This window comes from Dasypus novemcinctus, chromosome 12, assembly GCF_030445035.2.
Source record: "Dasypus novemcinctus isolate mDasNov1 chromosome 12, mDasNov1.1.hap2, whole genome shotgun sequence".
NCBI classification, from domain to species: domain Eukaryota; kingdom Metazoa; phylum Chordata; class Mammalia; order Cingulata; family Dasypodidae; genus Dasypus; species Dasypus novemcinctus.
Window position 1 is genome coordinate 13,190,222 of NC_080684.1, and position 17,722 is coordinate 13,207,943.

Consider the following 17,722-nt stretch of genomic DNA (forward strand, 5'->3'; position numbering starts at 1 on the left):
TCAATACAAAACAAATGAATGGCAAAGGGAGACTGAAATCTGGCAAAAGATGGAAAATTTCGTGAAGTCAGTTAAAGCAATGTAAGAGAAGTGCTCAAATCACATACAAGGGCACTACCTTACAATGATGTGACAGAGGTAGATAAAATGAAAAAGAAAAAGTTGATAAGAATTATAGGTTATTCAAAACAGAATGATTTTGCATTAAAGGATTAATAGAGAGCATTCAGATAATTTTGGAAAAAAAAAAAATACAGCCAAAACCCAACACTTGATTTTACTCTGTGTCTTGGTCAGCAAATGGGATGCTGATGCAAAGTACCAGAAATGTGTTGGCTTTTATACAGGGTATTTATTTGGGGTAAAAGTAACCAAGCCCTAAAGAGTCCAGCTTAAGGTACCATAAGAGGTACTTTCTCACCCAAAGTCTGTTGCCATGTGTTGACGCAAGATGGCAGGTGATGTCTACGAGGGTTCAGCCTTCCCCTTCCCACTTAAGGCTCCATGGTTCCAGCTTCTTCCAGTCTCAGCAAAAGCCTAGTCTCTCTTCCCAGGGCTAGTTTCTTTTCAGGCTCAGCTGCTCTGATCTCTTCACAAGGTTGGCTGTAAACTATAAGGTGAATGGCTCATTTCTCTTCCCAGGACCTCAGGGTCCTCTTTCATGTCTATGGAGCTTTCTCTCTTTTCTCACGTATCCACTTCTGTGTTCTTGATTAAGTATCGTTAATATAGCCCACCAAGGAGGCAGGGACCCAACCCTGTGGCCCAATGTTATGGTCGAATCAAAGCCCTAATCTTGATTTAATCAAGACTTTGAATTTAGATCAATCAAATGGTATCATGCCCAAAGGAACAGACCAGTTTACAAACACAATCAGTATCTCTTTCTTGAATTCATAAATAATCTCAAATTGCCACATTCTGCTCTCAAAATTAACTTATACTGAAATGATTACCTACATTTTATCATATAGACTAGGATAAACTAATTTTCATAGTATCTAGCTTCATTCTTTAAGCTAATGTCCCAATCAAATATCTTCCTTTTTCATTATTTACAATGAAATATGGCTCCTGTTTTATACCCTGTAATAATTTATGTACATATTTTCTTTTCTTCATTATACTGTGAGTGTCATACTTACACATAGAAGCAGTGCAATAAACATTGGTTAAATTGAAGTAAAATCAGGTTATGTATCACACCACAAAGCCTTCCTGTCTAAACCCAAGTTTTCAGTTAGCATCTTAGCAGTTACTGAATTACGGACAGAAAATAAAAAGAATGGAAGAAAGCTAAGTATCTGCAAGAATGGGGTCTGGAACCAGCATGAGGAAAATGAGTCCATGGGAAGTGTAAGAACGCCAAAGAGAAGCAGAGGCTGTTAACGTGAGTTCTTACCCAGGGTGCAATGCAGCCACAATACTCAAAGCCATCCACTCACCAGAGCCTGTCAAAACTGCTCCAGCTCCTCCCAAATCAATCCTGGTTAGCATCCAACCAAGATCCCTGGCACTTCTGATAGGAGACTTCCAGTTACACTTGCCCCGGTCTGTAACTACAGCTATCACACTCACTGGGTGCCAAACGCCACACTACTGCTATCCATCCAACTTCCAAAATATTTGTGATTTCTAATTATCCCCCTTCAACTTCTGAGTTAAATAAACAATTGGGAGAGGAAGAGTGTGGACAGGAAAATAATAGAAAGGGGGAATAGCAGGAAAGAGTCTTTTTTCCTGTTTCCTGTTTATTATTAATTAAGGAGGTGTCATCTTAGAGGAGAGCCCACAGCAAAAGAGAATGAGTGACTACTTCAGAATAAAAGTGGTGATGTGGATGTGTAGGAGTGGAAAGGGATCTAGCTGGTGCTCCAGAATCTCCCATGTGGACTCTCCCATGTAGAAAGGAAGCTATCCAGAAATTCTCACTTGCTCTTTGAGGGAGCAGAGAGGTAGCCACCATCTAGACAAGGTTAGGAGTGAAATTGCAGCCAGGTTTGAGGGGGATCTTTGGTGCCATCACAGGCTGTGAAGGTGAAATGGTGATTTTGAAGAGGTGAAATGGCCACACTGCCTGGGAGCAACTTTCCTGACCAAAAGAACACTCCACAAATTTAACCAGCCACAGGCTTTAATAACGAAGTCTAGAGAATACCCAGTGAATAACAAGGACCACTGTAGATAGAAGAATCTCTCACCTCTTGCCCTGAGGACACAAGTTCAAGTTTTCAACCATCCCACAAAATGCTCACTAGACAGTTGGATGGGGCCTAATAAGAAAGTATAATTCACTTACAAAAATGATGCATGTTAATATTTAACATACGTATTAACTGCTTATTGCTACTGTAATAAATCACCATAAACTCAGTGCCTTACATCAACACAAATTTATTCTCTTATAGTCCTGGAGGCCAGAAGTCTGAAATGAGTCTCAAGGAGGTAAAACTAAGGCATAGCTGGGCTATGTTCTTTCTGGAAATTCTAGGAGGAAAAGCATTTTCTTGCTTTTCCCAGCTTCTAGAAGATGCCCATATTCCTTGGCTCATGACCCGTTTTTATCTACAAAGCCAGCAATGGCTGTTCTAGTCTCACATCACATCACTCTGACTGATTAGTCTCCCTCCTTCCACATTTAAAGGACCCTTATGGTTACATGGGGCCCACTCAGAAATCTAGGATAACCTCTTTATGTTAAGATCATCTGACTGGCAACCTTAATTCCATCTGCAACCCTAATAACCCCTTGCCATGTAGCATAACATATTCACAATTTCTAGGGATTAGGAAGTACACGTCTTTGTGAGACTATTATTCTGCCTTCCACAGTCCACCCTCTGGCCCCCAAAGATTCACATCCATCCCATAGGCAAAATGCATCACCACATGCCAAGAGCCTCCAAGGTCTCAACCCATTACACTAACAACTCAAAGCCCAATGTCTCATCTAAATCTTATCAACTGAAAATTCCCAAATTTCAACATCTAAACCAGATATGGATGAGGTGTTGAGTATCATATATCCTGAGGCAAAATTTCTCTCCATCTGTGAACCTGTGAATTTCAAGAAACAAATTATCTGCTCCCAAAATACAATAGTGAAACAGACATAGGATGAAAGTTATAGATATTTCATTCAAAAATGGAGAAATGGGAGGACAAAAGGAATTACTAGTGCCAAGCAATTTAGAAAACCTAGCAAAGGAAACTCCATTTGGTTTCAAGACCTGGGACTAAAGCTCAGTGACTCTCAGCACTACCCTCTCCACTCCCATCTCTGCCCTCTGTCCTCTTGATACTGTCCTCTAAGTCATTCTTCCTCTTTCATGGAAAATAGCATGTAGTTACAGCTGAGTAAACTCATCAGCCTGACTCTTGCCTGTAGAAGTTGGAGGATCTGGCAGCCTTCTTTCATTTCATCTCTCTGTCCCTTGTGGTCCAAGATGGCAATGTTCTTAATGATATAATAGTCTCAAGAAACTTGTGGGTCTCCTATGTATGTCGCAGGGATTCATACCATTAGACAAAAAGCTCCTCCACAGATCTTGTATGTATAATCCCATCTCTGTTCCTGGCTTCTACTGAGACAAATAAGAAGATCCATCACCCTTGTGCCTAATCTCTTCAAAGAACCCTCTGTGTGACTGAAACGCTGACATTTTGATTCTTCCAAACCACTAGCTTAAAGATTTCAAACCATATCCTTGACTTTCTCTCCAGAGTGTACTTTCCTGACACTGGATCTCCTAATTTTATCAACTTTTGCAATCTGGGTAGACTGGGAATTCCAAGATCATCAAGTCATGGTTCCTTTTCACGTAACAGTTCTTCCCTCAACTGAGCTCTTTCCTTTTCTATTTTACCATAAGCAACAAGAATAAGTCAGGCCAAACCTTTAACACTACTTGAAAATTGTCTCCACTAAATATAAAAATTCATTATTTACAAGTTTTGCTTTTCCCGTAACTACAGGGCACATTCAACTAAGCTTTCTGCCACCATATGACAAGGATCTATTTCCCCGTTTTCAATAATATATTCTCTCTTTTCCACCTGAGCCCTAACCAGCAGTACCTTTAATGTCCATATTTCTACCACTAGTCTATTCAAACAATGAAGATATTCTCTATGGTGATTTAGGTATTCTCTACCATGCTCTTTACTTCCTTCTGGGTCCTTATTAGCAGAGCTGCTAACATTTACATTTCTACTAAAGTCTGGTCAAGGAAATCAAGGCTTTTCCTATCTTGCTTCTCAAAATTCTTCTAGTCTCTGCCCAGTGCCCTATTCCAAAGCCACTTCTACAATTTTAGATATTTGTTACAGCAGCATCCCTCTTCCAGGTACCAAAACCTGCATTGCTTCCTAGTTCTGCTGTAACGAATAACCACAAACTTAGTGGCTTAAAACGGGTGAGTTAAGTTAAGGTTATGGCAGTCAGAAGTCTAAAATAAATCTCAATAAAATAAAATCAAGGGGTCAGCAGGACTGTATTCCTTCTGGAAGTTTCAGGAGACAGTCTGTTTTCCTGCCTTTTCCACTTTCTAGAGGCTGCCCACATCCCTTGCCTCTTGTCCTCTTTCCACTTTCAACATCAGCAACGACTGGACTAATCTTTCCCATATCACATGCCTTGGATACTGACTCTTCAGCCCTTCTCTTCCACATTTAAAGCACCTTTATGTAGCCCACCCAAACAATCCAAGATAGTCTCCCTATTTAACGTTCAGCCAACTAGCAACCTCGATATTCATCTTCAAAGGTCCCAGAGATTGGGATATATCATTGTTGGGGGACCATTAATCTTCCTACACAATGTATCTTTGTAAAATGATAAATGTCCCACTGAGCTATATTAATATGGACAACTATATAACCTGCCTCTGCCTTCCTCATTTGTTTCATGCCACATCACAATGTTATATTTTCCCTACTTTGGACTCCTTCCTGTTTCTCAAATGCACCAAACTCAGTTTAGGCCCAGGACCTTTGCACATGCTGCTTCCTTTGCCAGTCTTACCCTTCCTCTCCTAATCCCCACAGCAACTCTTCTCCAGATTACTGTTATTTATCCTTCAGCTATCAGCTTAAATCCTCTTCTTCAAAGAAGGCTTCCTTGATCCCATGAATCCTTAAACCAGAATATAGATTCCCACTACACTCTTAATTTTTTTTCAAATCATTTATCTTCATGGTATCTAAATGATTATGTGTGTAATTATTTAATGGCTGTTTTTAAAGCACAACAAAAGCAAAACAATGTTCTAAATTAATTTGTTATATACCCCCACCTAGAAGAACAGCAGTTACAAAATAAAAATTCATTTCCATGAATGAACATGTCTCATTTAATCCTCACAACAACATTCATTTTATAATTGAGGGTACTAACGCTCAGAAAAATTAAGCTACCTCTCCATGGTGAGTAACACAACAATGAGCTTCTGCCTGCATCGGTCTGTTCCTAAGCTCGTGCTCTTAATCGCTGTGTTCTTCCGCTCCACTGGGGAGTATCCCTGGTCCACAGATGCTCACTGACCACCATACTGAAGACCAGCCCTCACTGCCCCCTCACCTTCCTTAATACAGTTACCTTCGCCTACTAAAGTCAAAGGCCAGAAACAGAAGAATGAAAATAAAATTTAAAAAAAGAAAAATAAAGCCAAAGGCCCACCATCAAATAATCTATTTATTCCTGTTTAACACATGGCCTTGGAGGTGGACCTGGGTACACTTCTTCCTTTAAAACGCAAAGGTTCTTTAAATCGCTAAACTTTTTTTTTCAAATTACCAACGCAGGGGAAAAAATGTGCTTTGGTTTTATCCACTTCTTTGGTGGGGATTAATGAGATTATAAAATTTATGAACATTTCAGAAACAGTTTTTTTAAACCAACAGAGGAAACTATTCACTTTGGGAACCTGGCTAGATGAATGGTTAAAACCAGATATCTAAAACTCATACTAAAATCCTAGAACAGTGCTTGTTTATACTCTCATTCTTGGTCTCTCATTTTTAAAGACAGCAGAATATTATCATGATCATTATCTTGAAAAATATTCCCTGGACTTTAAACAACATAGGTCGAATTCTATTTATTATTAGGCTAGTCTTCAAGATTTCAGAATTCTCTCTAGTCTTTTGTTTTAGTTTGCTAGACTGCCTAAAGCACAGACCATGAAATGAGTTGTCCTTAAACAATGGGAATTTATTAGCTTACAGTTAAGGCTGTGTGAATATCCAAATTAAGGTGATGCTTTCTTCCCAAGGCCATCCTTGTTCCTCTGCCACATGGCAAGGCACCTGGCAGGGTCTGCTGGTCTCTCACTTCTCTTCCAGGTTTCAATGTTTTCAGCTTCTTTCAACAGCTTTCTCTCTCTCTGTCTGAATTTTATTCTCTTATAAAGGACTCCAATAAGAGGATTAAGACCTACCCTGGGCCATGTCTTAACTGAAGTCACCTCATCAGAAGGTCCTACTTACAAAAAGTTTACACCCAGAGGAATGGATTAGCTTTAAGAACATGCTTTTCCAAGATAAATACCGTTTCAAAAAACCACATCTGTCATAGATTTTCTTTTCATTATCAGCATTCAGGCCTCTATTTTTCACATAATAAGCAAAGTTTAATGACTATGAGTCAGATAGTATGCAAAAAAAAACTACACAAAGTTGATGATTTGAAGATCTTGATAGAGATTTCAAACTGTTTCCTGGACACTTTTTTCTTTTGAACATTACAAGTGGCACAGATCAAAAACCTCTTTTATTAATAGATGCTGTCTTCAGCATGTTATTATTTAAATTTCCTAAGCAGCTTTAAATAAAATTTCAATAACAAAAATAACTTTAGTGTCACTATGACTGTTGTTATGATAAAAACCAGGTATAATTTTGAAATATATTTCAATATCATTTATTATACACATATTATAAAAAACTAAAATTAGTATTATTAGACTCATATTTTACAATAATTTACAAAAACTATAGTTTCAAAAAGTACTGAATGGAAATCATCTCAAACACTATCAAAGAAAAGAATGAAGTGGCCAAACAGAGCAAAAAAAATTGAAAAATGTAAATATTCTTATTTATTTTAAAGCTAACAGATTGAGGAAAGATGTTTATATTACTACAGGAGAAATATGATTGTTCAAATTCTCTTCCATTTATTTAAAATATATATGATAGCACATACATACCCATATATGGTAGGGTCATAGGTTCATATAAAATCTGAGAGCATCTCAACCTTTTGTAATTTGTTACTACTCCTGCTGTAACATTTTACACACTCTACAAAAATATCTGCAGCACCCTCAATTTACTGTAAACTGAATCTATAAAATCTCCAGAAGTCTAAAAGCTTTTGTCTCTGAAACCCACAGAATCCCAGTGAAGCAGCAGGAGCCAAAACTGGCTTTCTAATGACAGTTTCCACATCCTAACAGCAAACCTTTGCAAGGTAACCAAGCAGAGCCAAAGGTCCACCTAATGTCACTTTTAGAATCCAAGTCTTAGAACAAAAGAAATTATTAAGACATAGTCAACACATCAGTAATATATGCCTACTGAGAACACAGCAAGCAGTAAATGCTCACTGATTGGCTGCAGGAAATAAACTTCATAATTTGGCAGGTAATGAAATTTTACATCTTCAAATTCAGTAAACTATATTTGATAGGCAGTTATTCTGTGCAAACATTGGGCTTGGTAATAACAAGGCAACAACCAACCAACGAATCAAATGTATTGATGTACTGTATCTGTGGAAAATGTTAAAAATCGTATTTCATGTCCCTTATCTATTTGGAACACAATACCACCTCAAAAAAGCTGGCAATGTAAATCAAAATGAACACTAAACATTCTTTTAAAAAATTAACCAAGAAAAGATAGTGGTTGCTTGAGACTATTTCCTACTAATTGTCGAACTGTCAAACAACAAAACATAAAATGCATAGTCCCGAAGGTTTCTATTTGTGACAGCTCAGACACTCTTCAGAGGAAGCTAGGGAGGACACTAATAAAATTTAAAGGAACTCTGGAATGTTTAAGGGTACTTTAACACTATTTCCTTATTGGGAGCTTTTAGCTTCTGTATAGCTTTCCTGTTACTCAAATTGGCAGTTCTGAAATAACTTTGTTTCCAGGTCACAGAGAAAATCAGAGAGAGGGGGGAAAAAAGGAAATTTAGCCCTATTGACCCTTCTATTCAACTCTGTGAAATTCTGCTGACAGTCTAGCTATACTTCCTTTATTAGATTTGGTACTTGTTTACAAAGGATTGAGGACACAATAAAATTTTAAAAATCTTTAAGCAAAATATTATCATAAATATTTGTCACAATAAACTTATTTAGTGGATTCATAATAATTAAAGCAAAAAGTTACAGTTGCTATCTTGTAAGAGTGAACTTATTCCAAATAAATGCAACACATCAATTTCCTCCTTGCTCAACTGTCTGCTTTGGTGTTGCTGTCCATGGTGACACACACTGGCTGTAGCAGGCAACGACACCATTAAAAAACACTCAAGTTTTATTTTATGCCTATTTCGATTTGCTAAAGTGGTTTTATTTTGCATATCTAACTCTTTAATAATTATGAGTTGCACTTCTTTTGAAGCTGCCACAAAATCACAAGAGAAAAATCTGGATGGATGGGGAGAAGATGCTTTTAGTCCACCAGATATGTTAAACAGAGTCTATTTCTCTTTTGCCTTCATCTCTGTTTTACCATATGCGACCCTAGACTTTCCGTACTTGTTTAGCTACTTTTATAAGTTCATATTAAGCATCTTTCCATAAACCAAGCAATCGTCAAAAGCCTCATTAAATCGAAACTGAAGGCTTGATTCATTGGAATTTGCTTCTGACTGTACCACATATTTAAATATATTTCAAAATGCGGACATGTGCATAGCAAATGTCCACTAGCGTTTATAAAAGCTTAAAAAAGCCTACATATACAATTAATAATGATACTAGGTATACGTTTTGATTAACACTTACTTGAAATAATTTCAAAATAATTTTTAAGGAACTACTATACCCTTTGTTATCATTGGTGAAGAAGGAAGAATCATGCTCTTTTGATGATGAATTCTGTCTCATCAAATTTGGTATTTGTGATATACAGTAGGGAAAAAATAGTGATGTTATTTTTTCCAGAGTGGCACCCACAAAAAGAAATTCCTCCCAGCAGGACACCATTGTACCTGAAACTTTCAGGGAGCAGTGTCTTAACTAAAATTAAGCTGGCCTGTTTCTTACCTAAATCAATATCACCCAAATGAGGCGTTTGTGTTGTAATTCATTGTTCCCCAGACTCTAAAATCAACCATCTGCCATAGGAGTTTCTGCAGGACAATTAAGAGACTATCCATTAGAACTGGCGAGAATTCAAGGTAAGAAGGAGGGAGGGGCGGGAGGAGGGCACCCAGCCGCTTGAGAAGGGACGGGAGGCGTGTGTCTCCCAAGGACCCCTCCACACCTCTGCTAAGATACCGTCCGTATCAGGCGACACCTAAGTTGGGAGGAGCGGCAGGACCAGCCCTCCCGGGGTTACCCGAATTGAAACCAGCACGCTCTTCTTACCTTGAAAGAGAAAGGCTTTCGTCCCATTGTGCAGCCCGGGGACCTGGCGCACTCCGGTCGTGGACTCCCCAAGTTCTAACTCTGTTAAGACGTCAATCTGCAAGGAGGGGTCCACACCAAGCCCCCAAACTGGCGGGAGGTGGGGCGCGGGGAGAGAAAGAGAAAGCCCCGTCAAAACGCAAGCCCTTCCTGAAAGGCAGCAAACCGTCGCGCCTTCGGGACAGTACCGGGAACCGGCGCCTCCCCGCCGCCGCCCGGAGCCTCACCTGCCATCACCAGCCAAGCTTTAAATAGCCGAGCACCCAGTCCCATTTCCGTGACCTACTTGAAAATCCCTCTCGGTGCAAACTTCCCGCTCGGCCCCGAACCCCGGGCCGGGGGCGTAATCCACGCAGGCGTCTCCAAGCCAAACGCAGAACAAAACCCAAATCCCACCCTGCTCCCCCGCCAAGCGCCCCACTCCAGACCTACTTCGGGGCCGGGGAGAAGCGAGGCGTGCCGAGCCAGCGCGGGGGCCGCTCACCCCACCTCCCCAGCCGTGCGGCCGCTCACCTGCTCCGAGCCCGAAGATCAGACAGAATGTTCTCAGCAAGCCCCGCGACTCCATGGTGTGGATCTGCTCAGTCCATCGTCTCCCTCTTTAAAAATAAAAACCGAGAAGCTGCTTGGAATAAAGCGGGAAACCGGCGTCTGCTTCTCCTGCCGCTGCCGGGGGTTTCCTGACGACTCGGATTCACGCGATTTGGTTCCCTAAGCCAGAAAAGCCAGGCCCCCCCGGGCGCCTGAGGAACTTGGAGCCTGCCAGGCGCACCTCGTCCCCACGCGCAGAGGCGAGGCGCGGCGAGGGCGCCCCGCGGGGAGGGGTCGGCTCGCCCTGGGCTGCTCGCGGGGACTGAGCTCGCGAGCAGCAGAGCAGCCGGGTCCACGCACACCCGGAAGAGAGGCGGCTCCCACCAGGCGGGGGGCTCGCGGCGGCCCCGCCGCCCCCGCCGCGCGAACCTGTGGCGGAGGCAGAGACAATGGAGAGAGCGCGCTGAGACGCGCAGCGGAGAGACTGCTGGGGGCGGGCGGGGCGGCGCGGGAGGCGGAGAAGGGCGAGGCCCGCGCGCTCGGGGTCCCCTTCCGCAACCGCGCCTCGGCTGCAGGCCGGGTCTGAGGAGCCGCGGGGCCGCGGCAGCCTCCGCCTCCCGTCCTCCCTCGCTCGCTAACCCCGGGCAAGGCCGGCCTCCTCTCGGCACCCGAAGAATCGGAATTCCAGGTGCCAAGTTGACGCGCGGTCTCTCCTCGCACCCAGCATTTCGGGCGCGTGTCTTCAAAGACTTACGGAAAGGGCGAGGGGAGCTCCAGCTGCAGGAGGAGAGGCTAGAGAAGGGCGCCCTCGCCCACCCTTAAGGCAAAGGAGGGGAGTCCGAGCACAATCCCGGACACGGCTCCTGAGCGGCCCCGGGGCGCAGGAAACTCCCCTCTCCCGGGCGTAAGGAGAAAGCTACCCAAGCGCCCTGGACTCCAATGGTGGGTGCTGACAAAGTGGAGAGAGACTGGCAGAGACGGGTGGCGAGACTGGGAAGCACTGGGAGCCCTCGGGGAGAGGTTCCCTGCCCGGGGCGGGGCGCTGGAGAGGTTCCCGCGCGCGGACAGCGCAGGCAAGAACTTGGCCGGGAGATGCTGGGCATCTCGGGGACCTCGTGCGCCCCCTGTCAAACACCGTGCTGAGACCCGGCCTCCAGGCCTCTGGGACAAGTACACAGCAAGAGGCTATGGAAACAGAACCAGGGTCCCTGCCCAAACCCAAAGAATAGGTAGACAATAGCTAAATCGCTAGACAGCTAGTTAACTAGTTAGATGACAGACAGTAGATGATAGACAACTGCAGAAAGAGAGGACCAAGGCCGGGTGAGAAAGAAGAGCCTACCATTGTTGACCACACTCACGCCCTTCACCACACACGTGCTGGAGTCAGCCAGCACCTTAGACAAATCCATTTGAGATCTATTTCTCAGCCGGCAAAAGTCTATTCAATGGCACATGGGCGCATAATATTTTTCAACATAGCCCTAAAATTTCAAAGGCATGCTTTGAGTAAAGACATTCAACTCCTATATTTTTAAAATAAGAGTTTTCAGAAGCAATTGAAATGCCAATCTGGACAGAGGTCGTTCGAGTTTCTTAACTTTCACTCAAAACAGGTGGATCCCAAATTCTCCACCTGGACCCTATACAGCTAGAGTTACCAAATACTTACTGGGTAGAGTCTGAGGTTTCTACAAAGTAATATATACTATGTTTATTCCAGGAAATATATTCTACTACAGTCCAGGGGAATTTAAAGAAAGAAACAATTTTAAGTTCTATCCTTGGGAATTTTTAGAAAAAGAATCAGAATCTGGGAACTTTCCAAATTAATTTTTCTTTCTCATCACATTTTTCATTTTAATTCCATATGTAATTTTGTAAATTTTTCGATATATTCCTATACTTAATCTGGCAGAGTACTGTTGTATGAAAATTCCCAAATTTGCAAGACTACACAAAATAAAATTAATATAATTTAGTCAAATTAATTCAAAGGAAATTATATATCAAGGAATAAAAGAGACTTCTGAATCTCAACAGATTCGCAACACCTACTCTCCAGTTTGCTGGACTCACCCAGGACAACTAACAAGGAGATGATGATGGACAACAACCATCCCAAGGAACAGGGAGAGTCTGCAACTGCAAGCAAGATAACCCCATCCATTTGCACCATGGGATCTAAGCGCCCTCTCAATTAGAGGTGGAGTGGGCATCACCATCCCAGAATCCTCAGGATTGGGGAGTGAATGATGGACTAGAGTAGACTTACTGTTATTCTACTATAGACTTATTGTTATTCTAGCAATGGAAGAACTGTTATCATTGATGTGGAGGCTGTGGCCACTGAAGTTCTGAGGAGAGGGAGAGGGAAAAACAGGTGTTAATTTGGGGGCATTTTCAGGACTTGGGAATCATCCTGAATGACATTGCATAATATATACAGGCCATTATATATCTCGTAATAACTTACAAAAATGTGCGAAAGAGTGTAAACTACAATGTGAACTATAATCCACGCTTAGTGGCAATGCTCCAAGATGTGTTTTATCAATTTTAACCAATGTACCACATTAAAGAAGGATGTTGTTAATATGGGAAAATGTGGGATGGCTAGGGAATGGCGCATATAGGAATCTCCTATATTTTTTATGTAACATTTATGTAATCTAATATCTTTAAAAATAAAACAAAAAAGTATGTTATAAAAATAGCCTTCTATAGCAGCATGCCCAAAATATTAAATTGTAATAAGTATCTACAAAAGTTACATAAAATTAATTTTAAATAATGCTATTTAAAATTTCTATGGAAGACAGAATGAGAATCTATATATACACTCGAGTATACATACATGTAGACACTCTCCTAACCTGCTTGCTCTCAACCAAAAGACTTAATGATTCTCTCCTTTCCCTCTGACTCATGCCCATCACATGCTAAAAGCTGGTGGTTAGTAGGTTTCTCTATAGTACCCCCTCATACACCCTTATGATCCCTCCAAAAGAGTGTTATTTTGTTCTTAAAATTATTTTTCCCAGTTGAGCCTGATACTGTAATTGCATGACCTAATTAAATATTACCTAAAGCATTAAAATGTAAGTACAAAAAGAGCAAGTGTGTGTTTCTATAAAACTAAAGTTTAAAGCTTTGGAAAGTCAAGACAAAGGTGAGTCATAGTATTATTAGGGCAAGGTTCCTCAACCTCAACCCTGCTGACATTTTGAAATGGACAATTCTTTGTTTTGGGGGCTGTCACATGCAGTGTGGAGTGCTTAGCAGCATATCTGTTACCCACTAGGTGCCAGAAGCAACATTCCACACCCAGCTGTAACCACCCAAACTATCTCCAGGCATTGCCAACTGTCCCTTGGGTAGTAAAATCACTCTTGGTTGAGAACCACTGAGTTAGGATAATTCCACCTGCTATAACAAATAAATCCAGAAATGTCAGTGGTTTATAGAAATTTATTTCTTATTCACACAACAGTTCAATACAGATGTGTCCTAGTGAGTAGTTGGCCTTCCTCCATATTATAATTCAGGGCCCCAGGCTTCTTCCATCTTATAAATCTCCCATATGCTAGAGCCCTGAAGTCTTCTGGATTGAGCAAGGAGATTGGGAAAGAGAGATTAAAGAAAGGCATGCACACTTCTTAAACTCCTTAGCTTTAAAGTCATGCACATGATTTCTTCTCACACTCCACTAGTGTGAGTGGCACTAGTGGTAATTTCTAGTCACCTGGATTCCCTTAGATGCAAAGTATTTAATACATATAGACCCGAGCTGGAAGCCACTTTCCAGAAGCAATTCTATAGTATGGAAGAAGGGGGCCTCCTTAAATTCTGGTAAACTGTAGCCATTTCTTCTACTCACATTTTCACTAGTGTCCAACTGGGACTGGGCAAAACAACAGTCGAAGATTGGAATGAAAAAAGCATAAAAATTTGGAAGGATAATGCATTTAGATTGTTTGAAAATTCTAAGATCTCGTGTCATTTTAAAAGAACTAACTCCCTAAATTATGCAAGAAAGATCAAGGAGAACTTTAAATGGCAGACCAATAATGTAAAAATAACAAAGAAGAAAACAGAAAAAAAGCTCCCTATCACAAGTATAGCTTTATAAAAATGCACTTATATATTTTAAGTTAAGATAACCTTTTATGAATGCATTAACATTTGCAGTTCTCCACTTTTACTAATTTTTGATGATCCAACCAATTGCCAGCCCTCATTTTGTAGATAAAAAATGTTTCTATTATAGTTAAATGGGTAGCTATTTTAAAAGTTAAAAGAAAATAAACTGTGGTATGCAGAATAAAGCTACCCTGAAGATGCCCATACCCTAATCCCTGGAACGTGTGAATATGTTACCTTACATGGCAAAAAGAAAGGCAGATGGAATTAAGTTTGCTAGTTAGTTAACCTTAAAATAGGGAGATTATCCTGGATTACCTGTGTGGGTCCAGTGTAATCACAAGAGTCCCTTAAATGTGGAAAAGGGAGGCAGAAGAAGAGGTTGAAGTGATAGAATATGATAAACTTCAATGTTTTGGGGATTTGAAGACGGAAAATAAATGCCACAAGCCAAAGAATGTGGGTGTCCTCTAGAAATAGGGAAAGTTCAAAGAAAAGGATTCTCCTCAAGAGCTTCCAAAAAGGAATACAGCCCTGGTGATACTTTGATTTTATCCCAGGGATAACCATTTAGGAATTCTGATGACATAACTATAAGAATATAAATTTGTATTGTTTTAAGCCCCTAAGTTTGTGGCAATTTGTTACAGCAGCTATGGAAAACTAACCTAAATAGTAACCTAAATAGTAGACTCTACCAACCCTGTCAGCAACGCCTCCTACCGAAAACACATAACAAAGCTAAGTGAACTATCCAGCAATTTTTTACTGATTGCTTAGCTTTAAAGGAGAAAAGGAGAGGAGAGGAGAGGAGAGGAGAGGAGAGGAGAGGAGAGGAGAGGAGAGGAGAGGAGAGGAGAGGAGAGGAGAGGAGAGGAGAGGAGAGGAGAGGGGAGGAGAGGGGAGAGGAAGAGAGGGGAGGGGAGGGGAGGGGAGGAGGGGAGAAAATTCCCAGATGCTAGGGGAAATGTGGTAGCTTGAGACTGGAGGAGAAAGTAATAACTGGTGCAATGACTGGGGGTAAAGGCAACGGTTTCAGAATCTATAAGAGCCCTAAGGTAATGGAGTAGAGTTTTAACATCCGCACCAGAACAGGAGGCAATGCATTATGGCCAAAACAAGAACAGTAAAGAAGTTACTGAGTTCTTAATAAAAGTAAGGAGCTTGGAAAGATTATACCATCACTAAAAAGAAAAAAGAAAAGTTACCAAAATGTTAGTCAAGTGCACACAGATGGCCATATGGGGAAAACAAAGTTATCTACAACAAATGTCAAATCTTAAGTGTTGCCACATGTAGATATAAAGTCAAAGATTACATTCCCCACTGGTATAGGAATTCTAAACTAAGAAAATAGCATGAAGCACTAGGGTCTCCTGAAGAAGAAAATAAAAAACTTCTGTGATAGGGCCTTCCACAACCTCAAACACACAAGAGGAAAATTCCTGCTGAAGATGAGATCACAACATTCAAACTCCACCTTTTCTCTCTTACTGAATGCTATACAACCTGGAAAAAATATATGCAGCAACTACTTTGGGGCTCTGAAAATTAAATATTAGTATGCAAATTGGAAAAGAAGACCAGAACTTGAAATGCCACCAAACAGGTTGAGTATTTCTAAAAAATAAACTACCTTTCAGATTGTAGACTGTCATCTGGGTGATGCAGGTGTGTGACAGATTCAAATAGCACTACACAGACTTTGAAACACAGCAAAAGAAGGCTAATCAGAGCTCACAATTTGAATCTAACTGGGTCAAATGTCTGATTTTTTAAAAAATAAACTTTATTCATAGTAGACTCTGAAGTCTTATAATGTTAAAAATTTCAGTATATAATCCAAATTTTTTTGGCATAAACACCAAGAAAACTTCAATTCACATGCAAAAAAGACAATAGACATCAAAGCCAACACAGATGTTGGCATTTTCTGACAGAGACTAAAGCACCTATTATAAAAATGCTCCTAAAAATAAGGGCAATCACTCTTGAAACAAATGAAAAGACAGAGCATAGCAGCAAAGAAATAGAAGATACAGGTAGAAGCAGTTGAGCACCTGCTTCCTGTATGGGAAATCCCAGGTTCAGACCTCGGTGCCTCCTAAAAACCAAAAAAACAAAAGCAAACAAACAAAAAACCAACTCAGGGGAGCCAATGCGGTTCAGTGATTGAATGTTGGCTTCCCACATATGCGGTCCAGGGTTCATGGTACCTAAAAAAAAGAAGAAGAAGAAGAAAAAGAAGCAAGAGGTAGAAATTTTAGAACTGGAAAATACAATACTTGTAATTTAAAATTTTTTTTAGCATGAGCTCAATAACATAATGGACATGAGAGAGAAAAGTGTCAGTAACTTTGAATATAGATCAATGCAAATTACCCAATCTGAATAACAGAAGGAACAATAAAAAAAAAATGAGTAGAATTCCCAGGAGCTTGTGGGTCAAAATTAAAGAATCTGCATGTCATCAGAATCCAAGAAGGAAAGGAGAGAGTAAAATAGAGAAAAATTATTTGGGGAAATAATGGTTGAAAACTTCCCAAGTTTGTCAAAAGACATAAATTTACAGATACAAGTAGCTCATTGAACCCCAGACAGAGAAACCCAAAGAAATCCACAATCAGGTATATTATAATCAAACTGTTGAAAACAACAGGAAAATAAAAATAATGACAAAATAAACTTGAAAGCAGCAGAGAAAACTGACACATTATGTATAGGGGAGCAATAATTTGTATCAATGTGGACTTTTCATGAGAAGTAAAAGAATATCTTTTAAAGGGCTCAGAACAAAGAACTGCTATCCCCTAATTCTACATCCAGTGAAAATATCCTTCAGAAATGAAGACGAAAGAAAGATATTCTGAGATGAAGAAAACCCAAGAGATCTGGTTGTCAGCAAGCCTAGCTTAAAAGAATTGGTAAAGGATGTTCTTCAGATTGAAGAAATGATACCAAAAAGACAGCTAGAACATGGGGGATGAAGGAAGAACAACAGAAATGGCAAATATCTGTATAAACATAACAGACTATTCTTCTACTGAATTCTGTAAAACATGTCTGATAGGGGCATTTGTTTCCAACTATCGATTTTCAACTATCAGTTTACAAACTACCACAAATTTCATGGCTTGAAAACACCACAAACTTATGATCTTAGAGTTTTATTGGTGATAAGTCTGATACTGACCTCAGCAGGCTAAGATCACAGTATTGACAAAAGTCTTCCTTCCTGAGGCTCTTGGGGAGAATCAGTTTCCTTACCTTTTCCATCTGCTCAGGGGCAACTGCATTGGTTGGATCATAGTCTCCTTCTTCTGTCTTCAAAGCTAGCAACAACAGGCCAAGTCCTTCTCTAACTGCCATTTCTCTGGTTCTTTGAATTTTAAGGATTTATGGGA

General features: G+C 40.6%; 1 protein-coding gene across 4 annotated transcripts in view; it reads right to left on the minus strand.

The window, feature by feature from the left end:
• Positions 1 to 17,722, minus strand: part of NELL2 (neural EGFL like 2) — a 526,313-nt gene that overhangs the window by 441,856 nt on the left and 66,735 nt on the right. For 2 of the 4 annotated variants that reach the window (XM_004447896.5, XM_058307852.2), the window contains 2 exons: positions 10,158 to 10,243; positions 9,606 to 9,734 (listed from right to left, as the gene is read on the minus strand). In XM_004447896.5, coding sequence (XP_004447953.2) covers positions 9,606 to 9,734; positions 10,158 to 10,212 — 184 coding nt within the window. In that variant the 5' untranslated portion in view covers positions 10,213 to 10,243. Of the gene's footprint in view, positions 1 to 9,605; positions 9,735 to 10,157; positions 10,244 to 10,814; positions 10,909 to 10,929; positions 11,392 to 17,722 lie in introns of those variants that run through there. The other 2 variants (XM_004447895.4, XM_058307851.2) reach the window with 2 other exon arrangements.